Source organism: Choristoneura fumiferana, chromosome 30, assembly GCF_025370935.1.
Source record: "Choristoneura fumiferana chromosome 30, NRCan_CFum_1, whole genome shotgun sequence".
Lineage (NCBI taxonomy): Eukaryota > Metazoa > Arthropoda > Insecta > Lepidoptera > Tortricidae > Choristoneura > Choristoneura fumiferana.
The window spans coordinates 9,136,344-9,163,826 of NC_133501.1; the positions used below are offsets into that span (position 1 = coordinate 9,136,344).

General features: G+C 39.3%; 2 protein-coding genes across 2 annotated transcripts; one reads left to right on the top strand and one right to left on the bottom strand.

Annotated features, from left to right (window-relative positions):
• Positions 1-1,145: 1,145 nt before the first annotated feature.
• LOC141444515 (gelsolin, cytoplasmic-like) lies at positions 1,146-25,802 on the top strand. The gene is made up of 19 exons (XM_074110062.1): positions 1,146-1,205; positions 1,493-1,685; positions 4,071-4,186; positions 6,392-6,569; positions 8,082-8,173; positions 8,752-8,862; positions 9,625-9,756; positions 10,872-10,977; positions 11,144-11,264; positions 13,020-13,158; positions 13,996-14,061; positions 16,538-16,610; positions 17,903-17,997; positions 19,917-20,042; positions 21,425-21,542; positions 22,145-22,293; positions 23,650-23,760; positions 24,672-24,797; positions 25,711-25,802. Exons 1-19 carry the CDS (start codon positions 1,146-1,148, stop codon positions 25,765-25,767), a joined length of 2,169 nt encoding a protein of 722 aa, XP_073966163.1. The 3' UTR covers positions 25,768-25,802.
• galla-2 (MIP18 family protein galla-2) lies at positions 25,777-27,289 on the bottom strand. The gene is made up of 2 exons (XM_074110579.1): positions 26,929-27,289; positions 25,777-26,491 (listed from the first exon to the last, which is right to left on the bottom strand). The coding sequence occupies exons 1-2, from the start codon at positions 27,203-27,205 to the stop codon at positions 26,301-26,303; spliced, it is 468 nt and encodes a 155-aa protein (XP_073966680.1). The 5' UTR covers positions 27,206-27,289; the 3' UTR covers positions 25,777-26,300.
• Positions 27,290-27,483: the final 194 nt, after the last annotated feature.

Below are 27,483 nucleotides of genomic sequence, written 5' to 3' on the forward strand. Positions count from 1 at the left end.
GATATTTGTATGAAAAATACGAATGTTTGTTCTTGGGTGTTTAATATGTATTTAAGTATGTATCTATCTATATAATTATATTTATCCGTTGCTTAGTACCCATAACACAAGCTTTTTGCTAAGCTTACTTTGGGACTAGGTCAATTGGTGTGAATTGTCCCGTGATATTTATTTATTTATTAAAAGAGTGACATTTTCATATTAATTAATATGAAACTTTGGCACTTTAATTAATATGGTACAGAGGGAGCACGATAGATACGAACTTTTATCCCATAACATACGATGGAAAATATGTATCTACATTCGCACTACATCTGTACCTTCAATTCAACAATAATATGGTATTTTTTGTGTAAGTATCATGTTGCTCTATGATTTTATTTCAGAAATTTGAACCAGTGCCCATAGAAACGAAAATGTATGGAAAATTCTATAATGGCGACAGCTATATCGTTTCTAAAGGTAATACAATTCAAAGTATACATTTCATATTTTACTTATTATGAGAATAAGATTTTTTGCGAAATCGCGAAGCGGTCCAGCTCAGCATAGCGTTGGCTGTGTAGGCCAACGCTGCTGGTCTTCCGCTCTGAGTATAAAGGGTCTCCCGCTGTGAGTATGAAGGGTCTTCCGCTGTGAGTATAAAAGGGTCTCCCGCTGTGAGTATAAAGGGTCTTCCGCTGTGAGTATAAAGGGTCTCCAGCTGTGAGTATAAAGGGTCTTCTGCTCTGAGTATAAAGGAACTTCCGCTCTGAGTATAAAGGGTCTTCCGCTGTGAGTATAAAGGGTCTTTCGCTGTGAGTATAAAAGGTCTTCCTCTGTAAGTATAAAGGGTCTTCCTCTGTGAGTATAAGGGTCTTCCGCTGTGAGTATAAAAGGTCTTCCGCTGTGAGTATAAAAGGTCTTCGCTCAGAGTATAAAGGGTCCGTTGTGAGTATAAAGGGTCTTCCGCTGTGAGTATAAAGGGTCTTCCGCTGTGAGTATAAAGCCCCATTCACATTCATCTGACGTGTTGTGTTGTGATGATCTCTGTATCTCTCTCTCTCTCCCTCTCTCTCCTCTCTCTCTCTATAGCTTAGATGCGACACAACACAGGCGTCACAATACACTGTATCAGATAAATGTGCACGCAACCATATAAAATGTATGCAACCGATACCGTTCTGACGCATCACGACAACACGACAGATATATGCGGCTTTGTAAAAAGAACATAGGATAGTTTTATCCCGGAAAATTGCATAGTTCCCGCGGGATAGAGATAAACAAATCGTACGCGGACGGAGTCGCTGGCAACAGCTAGCGTCGAACTGTCCAAGTCTAAGAACCATCGCTAGAAACCCTGCTTTCAAATAAAAAAAACGCATTCAAATCGGTTCACCCGTTTAAGAGCTACGGTGCCACAGACGGACACACTAGCGGTCAAACTTACACCCGTCTTTTTGCGTCGGGAGTAAAAAACTAGTTTAAACTTAGTAACTGTTCCCAGACCACAGGCGATGACACGACTTCTCTGTCATACGACGCACACTTCTGGCTCGGCAGCAAGACGACCCAGGACAAGAAGGGCTCTGCAGCCATATGGACGGTGACGCTGGATGACATGTTGGGCGGCCGGGCTGTCCATCACAGAGAAGTCCAGGGACATGAGACTTCACAGTTCCTCGGGTATTTCCAACCTGGTAAGGTAACGGCGCCTATTACCGTGGTACTTAAGGAAGTTTTCAAATGAGTCCCAAAAATTAAGGGTATCAAAGCTCCTTAACAAACGAGAATATTTTTTTTATTTAAGAGCGTTTATTGAACTTTCAGTGTCTTAACTTTTTGGGCTCGTTTTAGTTATTAGTATTTGATAAAATAATTATTGAAATCAAAATACCCAAATCTTCTATTACCGTGGTAATGGACAGGCTGTGATTCCATTACCGCGAATTGAGCTTCTATTATCGAGGGTATTTAAAAACGGCAATTTTCTACCATCGGTAAAAGGAACCCAACACATGTTTTGGAACTTAATACCGAGGGATTAAAAAAGGGTAATGGCTTTGGTTCTGTATAACATATTGTACATCAAATATTTTTTTGAGAAAATTTAAATAAAAAACTAAAGTATGATTCGAATAGTGTATCCAGCCCATTGTATTTTATTATGCTCATGCCACCAGTTATAGTTTGATGTATGCATGCTGAGTAAAAGTCACAACTTTATCAAAAAAATCTGTACTTACGGTACCCTAAATGTGAATTATTTTAACAGAAAAATAAAATGTCACTCGGTAATAGGGACTTCTTTAAGAACCCTATTACCGACCCAAAGACAATTGAATGGGTCGGTAATAGATTCCCAAACATTCTATTACCGAGGGTTATGCGATCATACCATCGTTAATTGGCTTAATTTGGAGTATTGCAAAATCTAATTCCGACCTATAAAAACTATAGGATAGAGTTGTGTTTGAATTACAAATCAAATAAACTTATTACATCCTTGACATATAACCAAAATTACATAACTGGTAAGTAAATATAAAATTTCATCGCAATATTTAAACAACTTGGCAAAATAACGGTTTCTATAGAAACTACAAATTCAGTATTAATTTTTTTGCTAAAAATTAAGAGTTTGTTAATACTTTTCATACCACGGAAATAGTTTTTTAAAAGCGTGAATAGATCAAGATTGGAATAACAGTAACAAATTATATAAACGATAATTTATACCAAAAATAAAGCTTGAAGAACCAAAACTACCACTTTAACTATTACCGTGATATACCACGGTATTACAATCAACAGTTAAAAATGGCGCCTATCGCCGCTGTATTTTATTTTCCATTTTAATCGTATTTCCGGGCCCAAAAATGTACAAAAAGTATTCAGAACTTGTACAAAAACTATAAAAAGCCATTTAAAAACCATAACATTAGTTCAATTGCCATAAATATTTTGTAAAACACTAAATAAGATTCGAGTCTGCTTGTATGTGGTGTCACGCGTTAGTATGGCAAATCCTCTTCCGTCGGTGCCATTTCGGAAAATCACGAATTGCGAGATGTTTGATTCATTCACATACACTAGCGCTAATAGATCCGTGAGTCGACTAAATAAGCTTTTATCTTGTAAATATATTTTTTTAAGAAATCTATCGGTTTGGTTATAAAATGCGTATTTTAAATTGCCGCGGTGATGGCCGTCGATTTCGATACCCCCGGTAATAGGCGCCGTTACCTTAAGCACCTTTTTAAGGTTGTACCTCGTTTTGCCTAAAAACTTTTTGCCTAATTTTAGATAAACTAATATTACTTTACCTAATGTTTTATTTTACATGATTTTCATTTAAGTGAAAGTCATTTTGTATACAACTTAATTTACATCATTTGAAATGACCTATTTTTAATTTTGTGTAAACTTATTTCATATAATGTTTGACTGACATGATTAGGTATATTTAGTCTAACACACATGTCACAGTATTTCATTTTGTATGAACAAATTACGTATAACGTTTGACTGACATAACTATGTTTTGTTTAAATACAAGTCGCGTAATTTCATTTTGTATAACTTATTTCGTATTATGTTTGACTGACAATTATATTTTGTCTAACACATGTTGCATAATTTTATTTATTCTAATCATGGTTAATCCGAATACATTCCGTTAACGTTAGTTTAAAAAAGATTAAAAAGTTTAGTATTTTAAAACAAAGTGGGTTCTGGCGCTGAGCCACTGGACTCCTGTCCACAGAGTCTAGACAAAAATTTCTTCCATACACCACACATTTCAGCCTGCTTTTTTCCTAGTCACTTATGCTGATGACGTGGGTTCGATTCCCGGCGCTGGTCTCTTTTTATTTTTTTGTGTGCATCCATGTTTCGGTTTGTATTTTCGTTGGATTTCATGACCGTAAAAGTAACAAATTTGGAATTGAAATAAAAAATACAAAAATACTCCAAAAACCAATCTTAATAGAAAGAGTTACAAAGGCGAACTAATCCTTTATAGGGATTCCAGTTAAACTTTGAACCATTGAAAGGACATAACTGGTTTAACTTTAACTTTCCAGCCATCAGGTACCTGGAGGGTGGTAACGAATCTGGCTTCAACGAGGTGGAGACTAATGCTGGGGCTGACAAGAGGCTGCTGCGACTGTCCGGCTGCGACAACATGAGGATTGAGGAGGTGAGACACCAGCACCGGGCTTAGAGGTCTGGAGGGTTCTCTATTGGATGGCATAAAATTATTTGTAATATTATTGTTACGCATAATTGCTTTTGGCCGAATTTTATCTATATTCATATATTAAATCCTCTATCATGTATTCCGCGAACCATTGAGAATGACCTGCATTAACGAGAACTAGGTAGGTCCCACGAGCTGCGCCCGCGACGACCTCCCCCCGTGCTGTAATGATGTATGAAATCTCATTACGATACAGCCGTGTTCATAATAGAATCCAATGTCGTAATGCTGGTCATTACCTATGGTTTTTGAACGCATAATTGAGGATTTACTATATGGGTGTAGATAAAAACCATTACGTACTCAAATACTTACCTAAAAGTATAAAGTTTACAGCCCATATTTGAATTATTTAAACCTTATATCAGAGAAATTGCTATCATATCTCCGAACAAAGGACCAATTTGTTTTATCGTTGATGATCTCAGGCATTTTATCGAATTGTATGATGTTTGTTGCGATAATAATAGGTTTGCGGCATCAAATTAATATATTTATTTTTGTTAGCATTAAAAATCGGCCAGGAGTTACTAGTAGGTATGGTGTTAAAAACAAACAGACTTACAAATTTTCGCATTTATAATAATAGTGAGACTATAGTTATATAGTCCTCCACATCGTTTTCGATGACGGCGACCCTAATTTTTTTATTTTTTTTATTTGACTGTATGGCAAACGCGCAAATAGGTCTCCTGATGGTAAGAGATCACCACCGCCCATAAATCTGCAACACCAGGGGTATTGCAGACGCGTTGCCAACCTAGAGGCCTAAGATGGGATACCTCACGTGCCAGTAATTTCACCGGCTGTCTTACTCTTCACGCCGAAACAACAGTGCAAGCACTGCTGCTTCACGGCAGGATTAGCGAGCAAGATGGTGGTAGCAATCCGGGCGGACCTTGCACAAGGTCCTACCACCTGCAAATAAAAAATATATCCATTTTATAAAATTTTGCAATAACAATTATAATAACAAAGAAAAACACTTATTATCTAGCGTGCGCTCTAATATGGCTCGCTACACCGAACTTAGTCTTGAAAACTCTATCGCAGGGTGCACAATACAGTTGGCCTTGTGAATTGTATGTATAAGTATAGGAGGGCTTGGGTCTGTCTTTTAAAATTTGGCGTTTGAGATGGAGTGCTGTCTAGTGAGACTATAGATAGATATAGGATATCGTGAGAGTTGCGGGAACCGGTGGACGCAAGTGGCGAGTTGTCGTTCATTGTGGCGTTCTAAGGGGGAGGCCTTTGTTCACTATTATTATTATTTATTTCAAAAAAACTCACACAGCAGCAAGAGCATAACAGTAAAACACTAAGACACTGCGCAACACAACACGGAAGAGAAAGAAATTTGACAAATCCATCAAAACAACAATACATAATTTTCCTACACATGACATGATGATTATATTTTGACGACCGTATGACCAAGTGGTTAGGGAACCTGACTACGTATTATATATATTTGTATGAATAATACGAATGTTGTTGTTGTTGTTGTAACTCATTATTGTACATAACACATATGAAAATTACAATTAACAAGAAAAAGAGATGTACGAAGGCGAACTTATCCCTTAAAGGGATCTCTTAACCTTTGAACGATTGAAAGGACGACAGAAACAAGAGTAGACACTACAATGGAAAGATAAAAGGATCAAAAAATTAAATTAACCTAAACAATACATCAAAAATAAATAAATAAATACCTACACATACATATATGGGTACACACTAATACAAAACAATAAATAAACAATAAACTAATACATATCAATATCAATAGACTACATATCTACATAGGTACATGTAAAAAACATATATACGCATACACAAAAAAAAAACAGAGAACATGTAACATCTTTCAAACGGAACTAACTATCAAGCCCTTAAGCGAATGTGTTCTCGGGTCTTGGATTTTTAATATTTATTTAAGTAACTATGTATGTATTTATCTATATAAGTATGTTTATCCGATGCCTAGTATCCATAGTAACAAGCTTTGCTTAGTTTGGGACTAGGTCAATTGGTGTCAAGTGTTCCATGATAATATATAATTATGATGATGAGATAGAATAGATGTTGCTTTGGATCGAGCTATGGCAATTGGAATTAAATCTAAGTGGTCCCCTTCCCTAGGTGCCAGCAGACTCGTCATCTCTCACCAAAGACCAGTGCTTCATCCTGGAGAATGAGCACGACATATTCGTGCTGATGCCGGAAGGTGCGAAGGCCACGCAGCGTCGGAAGATTATCAGCGTTGCCAACAGCCTTCGAGATGATTACCATAATGGACGCGCTACCATTGAGATCATTGGTAAGGACCAGAAATTGATGACCGGATGGCTAAGTTGTTAGTGACCCTGACTACGAAGCTAGCGGTTGCGGGTTCAATTCCCGTGACGGGCAAATATTTGTATGATGAATACATATGTTTGTACTTGAGTCTTGGATGTCTATATGTATATGTATGTCTATCTGTTGTGTAGGACCCATAGTATGTACAAGATTTGCTTACTTTGGGGCTAGGTAGATTGGTGTGGTTGGTCCTAAGATAAGTACCTATTATGATTATGATTATTATAATTTATTGAATCAGGCATATAGTGTAAAAAACTTATAGATGACCGGTATAGTTCACTAAATCCATACTTAATATTATAAAAGCGAAAGTGTGTTTGTCCGTCTTTCACGCCGTAACGGAGCGACGAATCGACGTGATTTTTGGCATAGAGATAGTTAATGGGCCCGAGATACATAGGCTACTTTTTATCCCGGAAAAATGCACAGTTCCCGAGGGAACAGCGCGCGGGCGGAGCCGCGGGCAAAAGCTAGTTTATATATAAATATCCCATATATGAGACTTATAGTCATTTTTCGAAACGGGCGCGAGTGGCACTTTTATGGGGCAGCAAAATTCCATAATATAATAATATATTAATACTGAAAACTATATCTTGATCACGAAATTTTCCATTACTTTAAGTACACTGCGACTGTCGAAATCAGGGAATCCCCTCTATAATGTTTTTTTTATTTGTCACATGTGCAATAATATATTATTAATAATAATAATAATGGCAGAAACTGCCAAAGCAGGAAAATACCTTTAGGCGTGCCAGGACAGATTCGTATTAAATCAGTTGAGCTTTAGGCCAGAATCTGAGTAAGTACGACTCTAATGCTGCCAGTTTCTATTTAATTCGGATTCGAGTAGGTTCGATTATGAGTAGGGCATTTTTTAAGTTAGCCAAGTTCCTATCTCGGTGCCGAATTTGATTTTGTACCTTTCGGCGTCGACACCCTTGGTCCGTGGGGCCCTGGCGCTCTGAGTCTCTTCAAAGATCTATCAAAGAGACTCAGAGATACCACAGGAGACCGAAGAGCTGGCAGTTTCCTCGCTCAACGCATCAGTCTTGCGATCCAGCGGGGAAATGCTGCCGGCATCTTTGGTACCATGCCGCAGGGTCCATTTTTAGATTTATTATAGTTTTAGCTTATTTAATTTTATTGTACCTAATACTTATACCTTTTTTTTAGTTGGACCTGTATTGTTATCGAAATAAAAGATATTCAACTTAATAATAATATGATGATGTGATGACTGTGCTTGCCGAAAAGTTTTTCGGAATTAGGTATTATATAGTTTCTTAAAATTAAATACCTGAATAATAGGGCAGCCGAATTTTCTTCCGCTCCGGGCTGCTGATACCCACTACGCCACTGGCTGGGATCCTGTATCCACCGTTATAAACTCAAACTCAAACTCAAACTCACAACATTTATTGACAAGAATGATGTCTAAACTTCATTTATTATAAATTTGCAGATGAATTCTCGTCTGATGAGGATGTGGCACTGTTCTTCGAGACCCTTGGATCTGGATCCCGGGAGGATATCGCTGATGACTCTGCTTCTGAGGTGAGTTGGTGCTCACCAGTTCTAGCTCATAAAGAAAAAAGAAAGTATAAACACATTGGAACATAGAACCTCCTCCTTTTTTTGAAGTCGGTTAAAAGCCGGCCAAGTGCGCGTCGGACTTGTGCATGAAGGGTTCCGTACCATTATCTGTACAACATTAGATTTTTTCACACACACACACACACAACACAAACATCACGCCTGTATTCCCAAATGGGGTAAGCAGAGCACACGAAACGGTTACCGCTTCGGAGCCACTTTTAGCAATTTTAGGTTTTAAGTTTGACAAAAACGTTACAATAGTGACAGGTTGCTAGCCTGTCGCCTACGGTATACCTTAACTTAACCTATATCCTTTGTTGCCTCTTACGACATCCTCGGAAGAAATGGAGAGCATAGATGAGAGTGTGTATACTGATGGAGAGGTGTATTATTCTAACCCGACACCACACGGGTAAATTTTTACCCGATAAAAACGGGGGTAGATTTTGTCAGTATATTAATAAACACTTTGTATAACTTACACGGCATGTTAAGTAATATAGTTTATATTTAATAATAAATAACCTCTTTTATAGACATACTCGAGAGATGGCAGCGCGGTCTTCTTGTACAAGGTGCTGGCTGGAGATGAGCTGGAGGTGGTGGCTCTGAACAAGCCCTTCAAACAGAAGCACCTTACTTCTGATGTAAGCAACCTTCAACTTTCTTGCACTCACAATCTCTAAGCTAACCATGGACGGGTAGACATAGCAAAACTATAAGGATTCTTTGTAGAACTACGGAAGCCTAAAAGAAGGGATTTTTCAAACTCAAACTCAAACTCACAACATTTATTTAAAGATAAACACACTGCATCACAACAAAAACACGTAAAAACATAAATAGGAGAAGAGAGGAAAATAAGAGATTTTTACCGCTAAGGTGAATGAAATTAGCCACTAATGAAGGTTTTTGGACAGATGAAATATCACTATAGCATAGATAGCATTCGGGAAGACCGAGAGGTCTGTTCGAGGTCACGGGATCTCAAGCTTTCTTTTTATTCGACTGTATGGCAAACGAGCAAGTGGGTCTCCTGATGGTAAGAGATCACCACCGCCCATAGACACCTACAACACCAGGGGGATTGCAGATGCGTTGCCAACCTAGAGGCCTAAGGTGGGATAACTCAAGTGCCAGCAATTTCACCGGCTGTCTTACTCTCCACGCCGAAACACAACAGTGCAACACTGCTGCTTCACGGCAGGATTAGCGAGCAAAATGGTGGTAGCAATCCGGGCGGACCTTGCACAAGGTCCTACCACCTGCAACCATTCTATTGGTTCTATAACCATTGGCCTATTTGGTCGCCAAATATTAATATCTACAATTTACAAATGACATTGACAATATAAGAACAGCTCACCCTTTCCGAGCTACGTTGATGATACCATTGATTTCCCCCACAGAACATCTACGTCCTGGACACTCCCTGTTCCGGCGTGTTCATGTGGTTGGGCAGCGAGGTTGATGCTGACACTAAGAAGAACTACCATGACCTGGCGCAGAAGTACTTGGAGGTTAAGGGATACCCCACCTGGGTAAGTGATGAGAGCACGAACGAAAGACAGAAAGAAAAAACTGGCCAACTGCGAGTCGGAGTCGCGCACGAAGGATTCCGTACCATCTATACAACATTAGACAATAGCAAAAAAAAACATTTATTGTACGAGTATGGGATCCCCCTTAAATAATTTATTGAATCAGGCGTTACTTTGCGGAGGTCCATATCAATGAACTAAAAGAATTTCCTTGCTCACCCGCGACCTTACGATAGCTAAGCTTATGCAAAATATGCGTGTTCATGCAGTTCCTCCACCTCCACACTGTAAGAACACACACAAATCACACAAACCCATCTATCACCACCACCACACTACACTGACGCGTTTCGAACTCAACCAGAGCTCATCTTCAGAGTGACACAACCGTACACCATGCTACCAGTTGTTAGTTGTTTTGAGTCTAATCGTATATCTATCGTAAGGTCGCGGGTGAGCAAGGAAATTATTTTAGTTCATTGATATGGACCTCCGCAAAATAACGCCTGATTCAATAAATTATTTACCTAACTGACAAAAGAATAAAAAAACCGGCCGTAAGCTTGTCGGGCACCGACAGATAGAGAGATAGAGTCCGTAGCCATTACGAAAAAGTCAAGTAGGTAATATTTTCCTAAGGATTTCGTATTCTGTACGGAATCTGTACTTACTTATTTTACACCTTAGGCTGCTATTTACTCTTAAACTACTAATAATTCTCAAGTAATTTTAACCGTTATAATTTTCCTTGTAAATTTGACATACTAACTACCTACCAAAAATTTGCACTTGAATATTTCGCAAACAGATCACTGAATCGAAAAATGGTTATGGCAACCCACCCATGGTTTTAAAAGACCTAAATATCCAACGACACCCCACACTATAGGAAAAGTCGTGAAAAAAAATCACCCCCACTTTACGTCTATGGGGTACTTTTACTTAGTTTTTTTATTTTACCACTTTGTCGGCGTGACTGATATGTATATTCATACCAAATTACAGCTTTTTTTAAGAGCTACGGTGCCACAGACAGACACACAGCGGTCAAACTTATAACACCCCTCTTTTTGCGTCGGAGGTTAAAAATAACTCTTGTCCATCATCTTTTCCAGGTACCTGTGACCAGGGTGACAGAAGGCGCCGAGAGCTCGACCTTCAAACAGTACTTCCACAACTGGGACACCATCGGGGCCGCCCAGACCTACATCTCTGAAACCGGTCAGTCGGCCATTCTCATTCTTCTGTGCACCCGTCTAATTACCGTGTTTACCTTTTTTTTTTGTAAAAACGTCATACTAATTAGATTTACACTCAAGACCCGCTCCGAAGTGATGTGGCCAGACCATTTATTCTCCATTTTATTCTTACTGGTTCTGGTCTCCAGATGCTGGCTACTTCTCCGGAGACGCCGAGGAGTCGGCAGCGGTGGCCAGGTTTATCGGCAAAAGCGCGTCTGCCAGAGGATACATGCCGGATGAGGGAGAAGGCACCCTCACTGTCACCAGGTAATATATTGACGCGTTTGCGCTTAAAACATTCGCGATCGATCGTCAATCGTTGTCATCGATTGATGGTAGAATAGATTGATTGACGTCGATCGATAGCATGGCCGGATTAACCATTTAGCAGAAGGCACAAAAAAATACAACATGTCATGGAGTAAAAATGTAACTGAAAGCTATTCTGAAAATTTAACTGGAAGAATTACTTAGGTGTCGGTTATTAAGGCGGTGTTTCCACCAGAGATGTGTGAAATATGCAAGGGTGTGTTGAGAGGAAGTGTTTTTCATGATCATCATGAACCAATTGTCGGACACGCCCAAAATAGGGTTCCGTAGCCACTGCGAAAAATTAAGTAATATTTTTCTAAGGATTTCGTATTTTATACGGAATCTTCTAAGTTTAGGTATATTTTATACCTTAGGCTGCTATTTACTCATAAATTACTAATAATTGTCAAGCAAACTTAGCCGTTATAGTTTTCCTTGAAAGTTTGATATACTTACTACCATCCTGAATTTATTCAAATTTTTCCACCCACCGCTTTAGATTTTAGAGGGGGGGGGGGACGCTCGATTAGAATGAAAATTTGCACTTTCAAGTTGAATATTTCGCAAGCATATCACTAAATCGAAAAATCGTCTTAGCAAACCCCTAATGGTTTTAAAAGACCTATCACACAATACCCCACACTATAAGGGTTGGATGAGAAAAAAAAAAACATCCCCACTTTACGTCTAAGGGAGGTACCCTCAAAAAATTTTTTTTAAATTTTTAATTATACCATTTTGTCGGCATAGTTTACTTTTATATCCGTGCAAAATTACAGCTTTATAGCATTGATAGTCCCTGAGTAAAGCCGCGGACGGACAGACAGACAGACAGACAGAGAGACAGTCAGACAGACAGACAGACATGGCGAAACTATAAGGGTTCCGTTTTTGCCATTTTGGCTCCGGAACCCTAAAAAACACTTTTGAGTTATATATCCCATCAGTAGCCTGAAACATTCTCTGTCAGATGAACTCTTGATGAATTACGCAAATTGGCCGTATCTTTTCTACAACATGGTCGAAAACCCCTAAGGATAATAAAACCTCCTCAAGGCGACACGAAATTAATTTTTCACACCTCTCCTTCAGAAAAGTAACTTTTCCTCCCTGTCGAGAGGGAGCAAAGTGCAACTTTTCTGTTCAAGGCTTTTCTAAGTGTTTTGTTGCAAATGCCATTTTTTGAAGTTGATAATTGTAAAGCCACGCCATTTTCTATGCTGGTTGTTTTTAATTATATTTAGATATTTTTTTTCTTCAAGTTTCTTAATGCTCGTTGTGAAAAGTTGTATGAGCCACTCGGGAGCAAAATTATTTTCATCTTGGGCGTTAACACTTGAATCCCTCATTACGCTCAGGATTCTACTTTAGAATCCCTCGCTACGCTCAGGATTCTATTGTAGAATCCTTCGCTACATTCTGGATTCAATGTACGCCCTCGCCGTAAATACACCATTTTGCTCCCTTGTGACACAAATAACTATACTTACACATTTTCGCTGTTTACTCGATATGTCTAAAAATGAGATACTGCCAATACCTTATATTAAACACTTCATTCACCTACCTCGTCTTGCTCCGCTCAGCTGTTTTATAAATGAAGCGTTTCTATTGGTATGGACACATTCCTCGAAACATCTTCGCACATCTCTGGTGGAAACGGAGCCTTTACTTAACAACATATTACCTAACTAAGAACTGAACTACCAGGATAGCAGGAGACCAAGAAGACATAACGGAGAAGATGCTGTCGGGGACGCCCGTGTTCTACCAGACGGAGGGCTATGTGGTCAAGTATCAGCATGTCAATGAGAATGGGGAGGATGCTTACGTCATCTACTGGTGGATTGTAAGTACTAACACGCATGCGTTATGTTAGCCTGCGGCTTCGCACGCGTAAACAGTACAGTCACTTGTACCAATATCTGGCACAACACAGCGTATTTCTAGGGCCGATAGGATATTTTTGCAAGCTCCATTGTGGCAGATGATAATAGGTACTGTGGGGACTGTAACTTGGTAAGAGCTTATATATACTGGGGATCTACGCGCGTGACTTTAAACTGATATGAAATAAACAAGGTTATTGTTCCGCTGATTCAAATTTATTGTAGAACTTGGTAGAACTTAAGTATAAATACATTTACATAGATAGTTCCGGCCGCTCAGGCTGTCGGGAGCAATCTGTGCTCCGGATGTATACCGCTGTCAATCGTTTTTAAAGTCAAATTCTAGAAACATACAATATAAAAATCCTACTATTATACATAATAAAGTCAATCTAACCTGCCAGGTGGTTAGTTTTACCACCTGCCAGCGGTATACAGGCTAGTTCCTACAGTACCTACCTAACCTAACCTAACCTAACCTACCATCAGCCAAATGGTCTACCACCCTAACATTATTTTAAAAAATAACTTGGAAATCCTGTTTTGACAGGAAAAAAATGATTTAAATTCAGGTTTTGTTTCGCCTACCTTGATTTTAGAGAAGCTCGATATTTTGGCACAGTTGCCTACGCCATGATCACGAGACGACCGGAGAATTGCGGGTATGCTGGTATAACTGTCAGTCAGAAAAAAAATTAATCATAAAATTAGTAAACCGCGTCTAAAACATTGTGCTGTCAAAAGAAGTTTGTCAGTTGACTAGTCGCTTCATCATTTTTATTATTTGTCGTTTTTAGGGTTCCAAAGCATCTTCTGATGACAAGAAAGCGGCCAGAGAGCTCGTGGCGGAGTTGGAATGCGAGGTACGTATCTATCTAATCGTTTCTCTCCTATCAATGTCGAACACTCGCCGCTCTTGATGCCATAGTCTTTAGTACATGTTAGTACGCAAGGTAAAAATACCACTACAATTTAATTTTTAACCAGTTCCTAAAATTAAAGCTTTTTAACCTTTTCATTAACATAGAACGGAGTTCTAGAGGTTTGTAATTCAAGAGATTAGATATTTATTTAGTAGCGCTATACCTGCTACATAGAGCTAGGTTTCGGCCATTATCATTTTATCGTGCACCTGTCTAATTACCGTACCACTTTTATTGTCATGCAAAAGCGACACCACACTGCAACTGAGTGCACATCTAGAAAAAGGACGGCTGCCATTTAAATTTAAGTATCTGTGCACTCAAGTCTAATTACCGTGTCACTAGTGCGGTAAAAAAGCGGTACGGTAATTAGACAGGTGCACAATAAAATGAGAATGTTCGATTTAATAAATTAAACAACTAGATATTAAAAAAAAATTCTCAAACCGAATTAAATTTTCCTTACGCTAAACTAACTACTAATACTTATTAGGATATTAAAGTACAGGAGTTTTCAAATACCGTATTAACCTGTCGAACGCCCTGCGCGCCACAGTGGCGCGTATCTAAGTACTCGTGATTAGTCAATTTTTATTACTAGTTTCGATCAAATGGGTAATTATTTGAGGTGTAAGATAAATGTTACAGAAATAAAAACACACATTTTGATGTGGTCTGTTTTATTTTGAACATAAGGATATGTACCGATAAGATGCTTTATTATTATAAGAGATCGATAAAGTTTATTTTGGTTAAAAAAAGCAAAAATCCAATTTTAACGGTAACGAAAATGAGCATCGAGACCACGAAAAAGAACATTTTGTTTATTTGAAAATCTTATAATTGTACTATTGAATGAAAATCCGATCATAATGAGAAAACGAATAAGCATTATTTAATTAATCAGGTATCAACAGAAATAGACAATCGATATCTATATAAAAAAAAAATTTAAAACTTGACCACGAAAATGACGACTACAAATTGTCATTTTGAAACCTTTACATACTATCTAGAAATTATTTAATAAAGTAAGATTAATAACTTCAACTCACAAACTAAACAGCTTTCAATACCTTCCCCCGTGTAAGGTCTACGGTAGACCCGAACGAAATTATGTTACAACGAAACAACACAACAAAATGCTCCTCTAAATGACGAAGTTTCTTTTAATATTCAGATATATACATTTCACACGTACATTCAGGGCAAAATAATTCTTGAACCTCTCGCCAGTTAACAAAATTGGCGACGCACTGGTCATAATTCCTATAACCACACCTGGAGCAAATGTTGTTGACGGTCAACCATTCTTCGTTTAAATCAATTAAATCAATAACGGCATAAACGATTACACTGTAAAAAGCAGAAAATTCTATAAAAGTGTTCTGTATTTTTTCTACTTGTAGGGAAAATCATCTTTTTCGTGGTCTTTAATCAGTTTCGTGGCCCATAGGACCACGAAAATGATGACCACGAAATTGAAAAGCTCTTACTTTCGCGGCTCTGCAGTAAATATCCTATAGGTTTGAAGCAAATGAAATCAATATTGAATAACTTAACTGCAAATGACACAGCACCAGTAAAACATTATATTTATTTACCCAATACTTACCAAGTCGCAACCGTAACGAAAATGACGCTCGATCTTTGACGCAAATCTAACTGAACCTTTATTACATTAATTATAGATAAATAATTATGACTTGCGATAAACATTATACGTTATATTGACTTATTGTTTATTTTCAAAGTTGCTTATAGTTAAAAAAAGGATTTACAGGAGGTTTGACCTCTTTTTTTTGTTTAAAATATACTTAATAAGTGTGGCTACGAAATGACGGTGTATTTTGGAACAACGGGAAATGTAGAAAAAAATAGTCTTATCAATGTCGTAATTTTTTTATGTTTGCATGCATGGTATATCATATTATGAACATTCAATCCATGTTTTAAACAGCAAGTTTTTCTATACCTTGTATTTTTTACAATACTACAAAGTAATCAGGGATAATCCGAACCTGACCACGTAACTGACTTTTGTGCAGAAATTTAAGTTATTGTGGAAAAAAAGATAAAATAGAATAAAATGTATTTACCACAAGTTTCAGTGATAATATCCTAAGCAACTTAAAAACAATAAACGATATATTTCTAATTTTATAACTGAAAATTTGAGTCTGAACACAATTGAACCTCTCGAAATAATAACCCAAATACTACTTAGTCCAAAATCGATACTAGTCCAAAATGACCCAAAAAAGTCGCTCGTCGCGCGACGGGGTTAATATCTATTGTAACTTTCACATGAGTTTCATATAATGTTTAAAAAATAAAAGAATAATGATTTTTTTTTACATGTTCGTGTGCACAGATACGAAAATTATTTTACTAGTTTTTGTTTTGTTATTTTCAGTTGGATGATACTGTCACAATCGTCAAAGTTCCCCAAGGGAAGGAACCGAAGCATTTCCTTAACATTTTCAAGGGTAAGTTACGAATGAACCGTGTGGTGTCGGGTTAGAATTACACCTCTCCATTTCTTCCGTGGGTGACGTAAGAGGCGACTGAGGATATAGGTTAAGGTATACCGTAGGCGACAGGCTAGCAACCTGTCACTATTGTACCGTTTCTGTCAAACTTAAAACCTAAAATTGCTAAAAGTGGCAACGTTTCGTGTGCTCTGCCTATTACCCCATTTGGGAATACAGGCGTGATGTTTGTGTGTGTGTGTGTGTGTTACGAATAAATTAAGTTCCTTAAAAGTTCAATATCACAATAATGGCTGAACCGATTTTGATGAAACATATCTAAGAACCATTGCTAGAAAACGTGCTTTCAAATAATAAAAAACCGCATTCAAATCGGTCCACCCGTATAAGAGCTACAGTGCCACAGATAGACAGACACACATAGCGGTCAAACTTATAACACCCCTCTTTTTACGTGGGGGGTTAAAAAACGAAAAAGCGCCATTCGAACTCTCGTCTGTAGACTATTTGCCTAAAAGATGCTACCGACTGCGCCAGTTCCCTTAATTTAGTAGGTACCGAACTGAAACAATTATTTCGCTCACCCGCGACCTTATGATAGCTACGTTTATGCAAGAAATGTGTGTTCATGCAGTTCCTCCACCTCCACACTGTAAACACACACAAATCACACAAACCCATCTATCGCCACCACCACACTACACTGACGCGTTTCAAACTCAACCATAGCTCATCTTCAGAGCAGCACAACCGTTCACCATGCCACCAGACGTTAGACTTACAAACCAAAATGAACATTTTAATTTGTATATGCTTTAAGTGTGTGTGACGTGTGTTTGTATGTGTTTTTCTATAGTGTGGAGGTGGAGGAACTGCTTGAACACACATTTCTTGCATAAACGTAGCTATTATAAGGTCACGGGTGACCAAAGTAATTGTTTCAGTTCATTTTGAAAAGGACCTCCGCAAAGTAATGCCTCCACCCACCCCAGCCTATATACGTCCCACTGCTGGGCACAGGCCTCCTCTCAGAACAAGAGGGCTTGGGCCATAGTTCCCACGCGGGCCCAGTGCGGTTTGCGCAGGTTTCCTCACGATGTTTTCCTTCACCGCAAAGCTCGTGGTAAATTTCAAATGTAATTCCGCACATGAATTTCGAAAAAGTCAGAGGTGCGAGCCGGGGTTTGAACCCACGACCCTCTGCTTGAGAGGCGATAGGTCAAACCACTATGCCACCACGACTTCAGTAATGCCTGATTCAATAAATTGTTTATTTGTTATTTTAACAGGAAACTTGGTGATTCTGTTTGGAGGCAAAGACAACGACTACAAACCTGTAAACGCAAATGATTCCTATGAGGACAATAGCACTCGCTTGTTCAGGGTAAGGACTATAATATAATACAATGGGGTCTATATTGGAATCCATAATATCTTTTTTCTTAATTTCAAAATACATAACAACTTTTGACATAATGATCTTTTGCCATAATGTAAATGCCATAATACTTTTTGTCCTAATATTGAGTCGCAATTCTAACCTATTCTAGCTACAGTTCGTTTCTGTTGGGTCGCAGTTCTAACCTAACCTAACCTACTTTTCAGGCTGCGGTTCGTTTCTGTAGGAGTCGCAGTTCTAACCTAACCTAACTTACTTTTCTGGTACCGGTTCGTCACTGTTGGGGTCTCAGTTCTAACCTAATCTACTTTTCTGGCTCGCAAGTCGCTGTTTGCCAACAAGTGATCTGTTATGGCATTTAATATTATGGATTTTAATATTATTACTCGTAAGTTTTATGTCTTACTATATTAGTACAAAACATATTAGGGATTTAGAGCATTAGGGCATCTGATATTATGGCTTATGATTATTAGGACATAAGATCATTATGGCAAATGATCATTATGGCAAAAGTATGATATGTCAAAAGTGTTTATGGCATTTGAGTTTAGGACAAACGTTATTATGGATTACGAAGGAGACCCAATACAATGACTATATTGAACACCACAATAAAGTATAGTATATAAAGTAAGCAATGTAGATATCCTAACCTAACCAGCAAAAAGTTGGAAACCCCAGACTTTGTCACTTCAAAGTTCAATATCTCAAAAACGGCTGAACCGATTTTGATAAAACATGTCTAAGAACCATTGCTAGAACGCCTGCTTTCAAATAAAAAAACCGCATTCAAATCGGTTCACCCGTTCAAGAGCTACAGTGCCACAGACAGACACATAGCTGTCAAACTTGTAACACCCCTCTTTTTGCGACAGGGGTTAAAAAATAGCCTGCCAATTGCCTCTTCAACAAGCTAATTTGCTTAGCTATGGCTGTGACCCTTATACTTCTAAGTTGTTTGATTTAGCAGTGGTAGAGGCTGGTTTACTAATTTCTGAAGGATTTGTAATAAAATGCTCCAATATCACTGCGTTTATTCGCCATTACAGACGCCGTAAAAAAGGGGAGAAAAAATGACAGTTATGCCATGGCACTTGAGGTATCCCATCTTAGGCCTCTACAACGCATCAATTCCCCTGGTTTGCAGATGTTTATGGGCGGTGGTGATCCCATCAGGAGACCCACTTGCTCGTTTGCCATCCAGTCCTCCATATCATTTGTTATTAGATCCTGCAGAGGGCTCGAGCATAGCCCTTCCATATAGCTTACTAAGCAACTCTGAGAAAGCACCACGTCTCTCTCTGATCCATATGTCTTCACTGGCAACACACACTGATTAAGGACTTAGGGCATAGGGCCTACGCTATGTCTTGGGTGCACTGCTTGTCGCGGGTGCAGGTAACATCCTATGCACGCGACGCACGCGCAGTTAGCGCTGCTCATCATCATCATGTCAGCCGAAAGACGTCCACTGCTGGACATAGGCCTCCCCCAAGGCTCTCCACTCAGACCGGTCTTGTGCTTTCCGCATCCACCGCGATCCCGCGATCTTAACCAGGTCGTCGCTCCATCTTGTTGGAGGCGTAGGCCTCAACACCCAGCGGTAGACAGCTCGTCTCCCGGTCCGCGGACGCCGTTCGAGAACCTCCTGACCCCATCGGCCATCAGTCCTGCGAGCAATGTGAACCGCCCACTGCCACTTCAGTTTCGCAATTATTCGGGCTATATCGGTAACCTTAGTTCTACTGCGGATATCATCATTTCTGGTTCTCATACTAAGTATTGTTCAACAGGCGGCCACCTCTTCCGCGCAAACCACGCCAGCTAGCGTAGGCCCTTATATGCGCCATGCATGCTCTCCTCAGAGAGATTTCCAGAGACTAATAAGACACTGTTTCCAGGTGGAAGGTACACAGTTGGGAGTGGACATGCGAGCCGTGCAGGTTGAGGAGAAGGCTGAGGTCTTGGAAGACGACGATGTTTTCGTGCTGGAGACAGCTGACGTGGTCTACGTCAGAAATGGACAAGTAAATAATTTTATCTACACCCATATAGTAAATCCTCAATTATGCGTTCAAAAACCATAGGTAATGACCAGCATTACGACATTGGATTACATTGGATTGGATGCATAAAATACTATATTGAATCAAGTGTTAGATACTTTCCGGAGGTCCAGTTGCCTGCATATATCTGCCACAGCGGAGCGTGCAAAAATATCTGACACGTCCTACCTGCTGTAGAAGTAGAGTCGAAGCAGATTTTATGCGCGCTTTGTTATGTCAGATATACACATAAGGTGGGCCTGTAACAGGAGCAAAAATTTAAACCACAGCTTCCACTTTTTATCTTGAGATAATTTAGTTCTAAAACTTTAGATAAAAAAAATAACAAACAATGGAACCGACTTCAAAAACCTTGAAAATAATTTTCTACTAGTTTGAAGTCGGTGCCACAGCACGAGCCAGCAGGAGTGGAACTATAGTCGTCTACCAACCTGCACTATATATTGGGCTTCAATCACTTCTGCTGGCTCGTGCTGAGGCACCGACTTCAAACTAGTAGAAAATTATTTTCAAGGTTTTTGAAGTCGGTTCCGTTTTTTGTAAAAAAAAATTTTTCATAGTTTTTAGTGATTTGTAGCCAAAGTGCATCTCATAACGATTCCATAATTTTGAAATTCGACCCACAGTTGGCGGAGTTATCGCGTAACAAACATACAAAAAAAACATACACACGAATTGAAAACCTCCTCCTTTTTTGAAGTCGGTTAATAACTTGTATTATGATTTTTATTAAAGTTTAATTGGACAAGCAATGTATTGCAAAATCTGTCATTTTGTTGCGTGACAGGCGATGTCATTTAGGCTATTGGATGCCGTACATTGAAAACGCCATTTAATTTGCTTGGAATTATCATAATGATAAAGTTACTTAATTTTTGAATGTTGCTGTACTAAAGTAGTTCATTAGTGTGTGTAGGTGGTAGGACCATGTGCAAGGTCCGCCCGGATTGCTACCACCATCTTGCTCGCTAATCCTGCCGTGAAGCAGCAGTGCTTGCACTGTTGTGTTTCGGCGTGGAGAGTAAGACAGCCGGTGAAATTACTGGCACTTGAGGTATCCCATCTTAGGCCTCTAGGTTGGCAACGCATCTGAAATACCCCTGGTGGTGCAGATGTTTGTGGGCGGCGGTGACTCTTACCATCAGGAGACCCACTTAATCGTTTGCCATCCAGTCGAATAAAAAAAGTTCCCTTTGAGTAGCAGAACCTGTGTTTAATTTTTTGTTCCTGTTACAGGGCCACCCGGCCCAGGCCCGGGTGCTGATCATTCCTCTGATCAGAGAAAAACTTAAACCTGGTCTAGATCCTGATTCATGGGTTCAAGTTATCCTCGTATTTTCCAGGAGTCACATGAGGACGAGCGAGAAGCTGCCCTGAACTTCGTGAAGCAGTTCGCTGGGGACAGGGAAGTGACTGTGCTGGAGCAAGGCGAGGAAATCGACGCCTTTTGGGAGGCGCTGGGTAAGATACACACAACACTGAATGTATGTAATGCACTGGGGGGCTCGGAAACAAGGGAGCGCTCACACAGTAGATGAACATCATCACCAACTTATAAAAGTAAAAAGTATTGTTTTGTATACCTAACTTTATATTGTACAGTCAACCAATTTGATATCCTAGGCCACTAATACTCGGATACCTATGCTGAGCTGGCAACGTTGCGTTTTTGTTAGTTTTTCTCGATTATTCGATAAAAATGGAATGGAAATTAAAAATTTGGTCTTATAGAACTCTTCTTAATATATGTATAAGTTAATGTGTCTACTTCGATAATTATTCGTTGTAAACTTTTATTTTCTTTAAAAACCGTTAATAAAGATTATTTCATTTTTAAAGAATATAAAAAAGTCTATCACGTATAATTATTGGAGTAGACACATTAACTTATATATTAAGAAGTGTTCTATCAGACCACATTTTTAATTTTCATTCAATTTTTATGTAATAATCGAGATAAACTAAAATAACTGCAACGTTGCCAGCTCAGCAGGTATAAACGCTGAACCGTTTGCCATCGCTTTCACTTAAAACCGGCGAAACTTAAATAAAAGCTTGTTAAGGTGGAGTACCCGAGGAGAAGGAGGACCCATCAGCCTGGCGGCTGGAGGTCAACCGACGGGTGACCGCCACGCGGACGCTCACCACCGTGTCAGTATCTGTCACGGGCAAGGTCAAGTTCGAAGAGCGCCCGCTGACCTACAACCAAGAGGTATTGAAGATTTTAATAAAGAAAGAAAGAAAATGCGCCGCTTATTGACAACAATAAGGTACTCGTAGGCACAAAGTACATATATAACAGAGACACCACCTAGTACAAGCAAATGGTATCACCCTAATACTGGCTATTCAACTGGCTATTTTTCTTTTCTTTGATTTCAAATAGATGGCACCAGTGAGAACACAAATAACACGATACGTATTGCCATCTAGTGAGACACTAAGGATACGGTTGTCGCTCGTTGTCCCAATCTATAGCTTGACTAGGACATCACAGGGTTGGTAGATGGCGCTACGTTATATAACCTGCTCACGGCCGCTGGTCAGTGCCACAGTCGTAGGTATATAATATTACATAAGAAGGATACCAACTCTAAAACTAAGTTAACTTACTAACTATATGAGGGTGCTATATAGGTTCGTGAGACCTTAAGCTTATTTCTAATGTTGAAACCTGTTAATGTTAAAGAACCTAATTTGTGCGTGTGTATTTGTGTGTTATGTTTGTATTTGGATAAAATTTGGTATGTACCTTTTTTTTTTTTTTTATTCAACTGGATGGCAAACGAGCAAGTGGGTCTCCTGATGATAAGAGATCACCACCGCCCATAGACACCTGCAACACCAGGGGATTGCAGATGCGTTGCCAACCTAGAGGCCTAAGATAGCTAGACATCTGGAATAACACATAGGCTACTTTTTATCCCGTTATTCCCACGGGCCATGGATGGAAGGAGTCATGTGGCATGGTTGTTTTTAATGCAACGTCAATGAAAGCCGCGATGTAATTTCCGGAAATTCCCACAGGAATCAACTGCTGTATACATGTATCTAATGATTTTCGCATAACATAAAAACTGACCGTGAGTGACCCCTAACTCACCTGATCTAAAGTGCAGATGAGGCCAAAGGTTCCTACTGGTTCGGTACCAGCCTATTCACTCTGGCCTTGAAGAGCCCTAGGAACCTCTTAATATTTATTGCATCAGGCGTTACTTTACGAAAGTCCATAGTAATCTGAAACAACACCCGCGAGCTTATGATACTTAGCTTCTACTACGTTTAAGTATGTACGAAAGTGTTCATGCAGTTCCTCCACCTGTAAGAACACACAAAATCACACAACTACCACCATCACCTACTATCACCATCACACTACTGACGCGTTTCAAACTCAACCGGAACTCATCTTCAGAGCAGCACAACCGTTCACCATGCTACCAGACGTTAGGTTATGGTTAACGGTTGTGTTGCTCTGAAGATGAGATAACTTGCTGAATTTTCCCTTAAAGTTAAAAGCAATAATAACGCTAATACGATATTTAAACGGTTTGTTTGATTTATCCAGGACCTGTCGGATGACGGCGTTTACATCCTGGACACGGGCGAGGAGCTGTACCTGTGGCAGGGACAGAACATCCCCGAGCGAGTTAAGTCGGCGCGTGGCCAGATCATAGAGGTAAGTTTTATAGGGCCAGTACAGATGGATTGCACTCCAACTGCAATGTAAACGCAGTTACGCAATAGGGAATAAAGGTAAACGTCCACTTGTCGGTATCGTACGCATCGGACGCATCGCACGCAACGGATCGTAGTATTCTTTGTATAGAAACTCATATAAGTGCGTCCACCTGTCCGCATCGTAAGCATCGCACATTTCTATACAAAGTAACAAATCCGATACGTCCGAAGCGTACGATGCGGATAAGTGGACGCCTACCTTAAGTATGTATGGAAACATCGGCGGGCCGAGCCGAGTAAACCCAGCGCGGGGCCTGTAGCAAAGGTTAAATAGTAGGTACCTGTTAAATAAAACAGGTTAAAACGTTTAGGTAGTAATTAACTAAATGTAAACAAACTTCAGCTGACAGATTTGGTACATTATCATGTCAGCCGAAAGACGTCCACTGCTGGACATAGGCCTACAAGGCTCTCCACTCAGACCGGTCTTGTGCTTTCCGCATCCACCGCGATCCCGCGATCTTAACCAAGTCGTCGCTCCATCTGGGGATTTGGTAACATACATTCAATGTTTTTAAACATTTTAAGTACTTATATCTATCATTGTAATACAAAAAAGCCTAGTGTACCTATTCCAATAAAGAAATGTAAATGTTTAGATAGTTTAATGGAGGAATTTCAATATGGCACCAATTGACGTTGTTCTGTTTACATTTAGTTAAATACCTATCCAAAGCAAGTATACATATGCCTAGTAAATTATTTTGATACCACCCCTTTTTTGGCGGTGGTTTCATGTTGGTTTTGTGGTGGCCACCACACCCACCACTGCTGGCCGAATTAAATCCCTTTGCCCATCTCTAGTAGGCACCTTACTGGCTGGTATTAAATGAACGTTCTGTCTGCCAGGAATACATCAAAGACGACGGTCTAGATCGCACCGTGGACTCCGCCATCGTGGTCACTGTGAAGCAGGGCAAGGAACCCAAGGTGTTCAAGAAACTGTTCCCCAGCTGGGACGAGGACATGTGGGCTGTAAGTTTGAACATATCATGTTCCAAGTCACTAAAGGTCTCTGTACACCGTATCATACCTTGATCGTAATAGGAAAGTATCGGACACGGTGTGTCATGATGAGTCGGCACCGTTTTTGACGCTCCGTGCATGGCACGCGACGGCGACGGTTGGTTAAGAAATATGGTCACGTGACATAATAATATGGCGATAAAGCTGAAAATGTTGAGCTTTATCGCTGTAAAAAAAAACTTCAATTTCGGCTAAAACACTGTTTTTTTTTCATTCACTCCAATTTCTTTTACCTATTTGTACCACTGCCATGACTGCTACTAAATGAGATTAAAGAATCAGCTTTCAAGGCCAAGATCATTCCTGCAAGAAGCCATCTTGTCGCTGCTGCTGGACGTAGCGTCTTGATGCTACTTTTTTGAGTCGCGGAAAATTCAAAATCACATTGAAAACGGGGTCACGTGACCAGATTTATCGCTGCAGACGAACGACGAGCGACTGCATGTGGCCGTGCCTTTATAGATCACAGAGTTTTAAGGTGATTTTCCACCGGCGAGGTGAGACGAAACGAGGCGAGACGAGAATTGATATTACAGGCGCGCGAGAATGCATAACAAATTCCAATTCTCGTCTCGTCTCACCTCGCCGGTGGAAAATCACCATTATAGCTCTTGTCGCTGCGACAAAATATGTTAGAGCGAGTTCTGAACAGCCAGCGATCAACTATTAATTAATATACCTACGAATGTGTCTCTTTTACTCACACAGGATTTTATATGTTTTCTTTGTTTCTTGAGCGAGAAAATAGTCGATAGCCAATCGTTTCCTCACATGGGGTGAGACAAGGGTTCTACTTTTGCTAACGAAGTAATCCTCATATTTAAAATCAATTAAAAATCTTAATGTTGCGTTTCTGTTCCAGAACCAGCCTTCATACGAAGATATAAAAAATGAAGCAAAGGCGAGCAACTCCAAATAAAACTCCAAATATTTTATAATCTGTATAACTTACGCATTTATTTTTTATATTTACAACTTTTGATACAATATAACTTAGGTACCTAAGTATAAGTGAATAAATTGTCAAACCAATAACAACAACTTTAACTTTTGTCTCATACTAAACCTAGATAGAATCACAAAAATAACCCAGAATATTAAGGCCAGTGACTATCAATAATGTTTAATTTACTTTTTAACCTTTTACTTACTTTTTTCACCTGATGGAAAGCAATGAGGGCTACCGCGTATGAATTCGCCGCTAGTTACAGATATTTTAGAGAAGGGCCAGGATTACGCCATTCTATTTTATACTTTTTTTATGTTTTTGCCAAATAACAAAATGATATTATGATCGCGTACCATAAAGGTCGGTACTATTCACTTTGAAGGAATGTTGCTAAGCCATATTATGTCTTGGCAGGCCGGAGTTGGCCCACGGGCTGTACTTTGCCCATCACTGAACTAGTCTGTCATAGAAATTACAAGTCTAGGTTAGGTAGGTCTAGGAATCTACAACGGTGACACACACTGATTAATAATCTGCACCAGATTATTGTTCTCTAAAGCAGCAGCAACTCTTTCCTTGTCGGCAAGCTGCTTGTTGACGGCATGTTCGGAAGCGTGGGTGCCTTCAGTCACCGTCACCGACACTTTGAACCGGCTGGGAAGGGCCCGGAGCAGCTGCACGCGAATTGATAGACCTGGGACAATTAAAGTTAACTTCTAGTAATTGTAAAATGAACAGCTTTCTTTTTCTGTTTTTGAAGGCAAATGTTGTATAAAATGTTCGGAATAAAAGGCTTTTTTTTTGTGCGTGTCTGATTGTTTGTAACCTTTTCACGTCTAAACCACTGAACCGATTTAGATGAAATATGGTATTCAGATAGTTTGAGTCCAAGGAATGGACATAGGATAGTTTTTATTCGGAAAAGGGTAGCAATAAACTAATTCTACGTAGACGGAGTTGCGGGCAACAGGCTAGTTTGAGATAAAGAGACTAATATGTCACAATTGAATTCCACAGCACAGTTGCCCTTAATGTCAATCAATCAATTTTTGGAATAATATGGCCCTAACGATCCATGCGATGATTCAAATTCAAATGATTTATTGCTCACATGTTGTATAATAACCTTACCTATCAAAGTAGCCATGCTGCAGTGGGGAATCGTCGGGGTGAAGTTAACATGCACTGTATTCTCATTATTATTAACAGTTATATTCTTTTCCTCTAATACTCGTAAGTCCTCCAATGTCAAAGGGTGTTCTGGGTCGTTTATATTTCTGATGATGTCGAAGATTTCACGTTCGTCAAACTCGTCGACGACGTCTTCATCGTGGTCGGTAGATGTTATTGTACGCTCCGACTCTTTCTCGTAAACGTGGGGGTTGAGATTGTCCGCGATTTTCGTCATTTTTGTTTGTTTTCTGTGGAATTATAAACAGAAATATGCAATTGTGCGTGCACGCCACAGCTGTTTGTTTGTATTGAAGAATGACATGTACGTTCGAAAAGTATACTAAAATCAATATACTCTTTGACTAATATACTTACATCTTTCTTTTTGATTAAAGGAAGCAGAAATAGGTTGAAATGGATTCAATTGTAAATTTATTTCTTTACTTTTTTAATTACCAAATCTTTTCGTGGCCACAAAACATGTAGAATAAAATATGAAAACAATTAAGAACC

Excerpts from the sequence above, each read along its gene's own strand:
- LOC141444515 (XM_074110062.1), top strand. The coding sequence starts at position 1,146 with ATGTATGCAACCGATACCGTTCTGACGCATCACGACAACACGACAGAT. Across the intron at positions 8,863-9,624 it reads AGAAGCACCTTACTTCTGAT|AACATCTACGTCCTGGACAC; the intron begins GTAAGCAACCTT and ends TTTCCCCCACAG. Across the intron at positions 21,543-22,144 it reads CGCCTTTTGGGAGGCGCTGG|GTGGAGTACCCGAGGAGAAG; the intron begins GTAAGATACACA and ends AAGCTTGTTAAG.
- galla-2 (XM_074110579.1), bottom strand. The coding sequence starts at position 27,205 with ATGACGAAAATCGCGGACAATCTCAACCCCCACGTTTACGAGAAAGAG. Across the intron at positions 26,492-26,928 it reads CAGCATGGCTACTTTGATAG|GTCTATCAATTCGCGTGCAG; the intron begins GTAAGGTTATTA and ends TAATTGTCCCAG.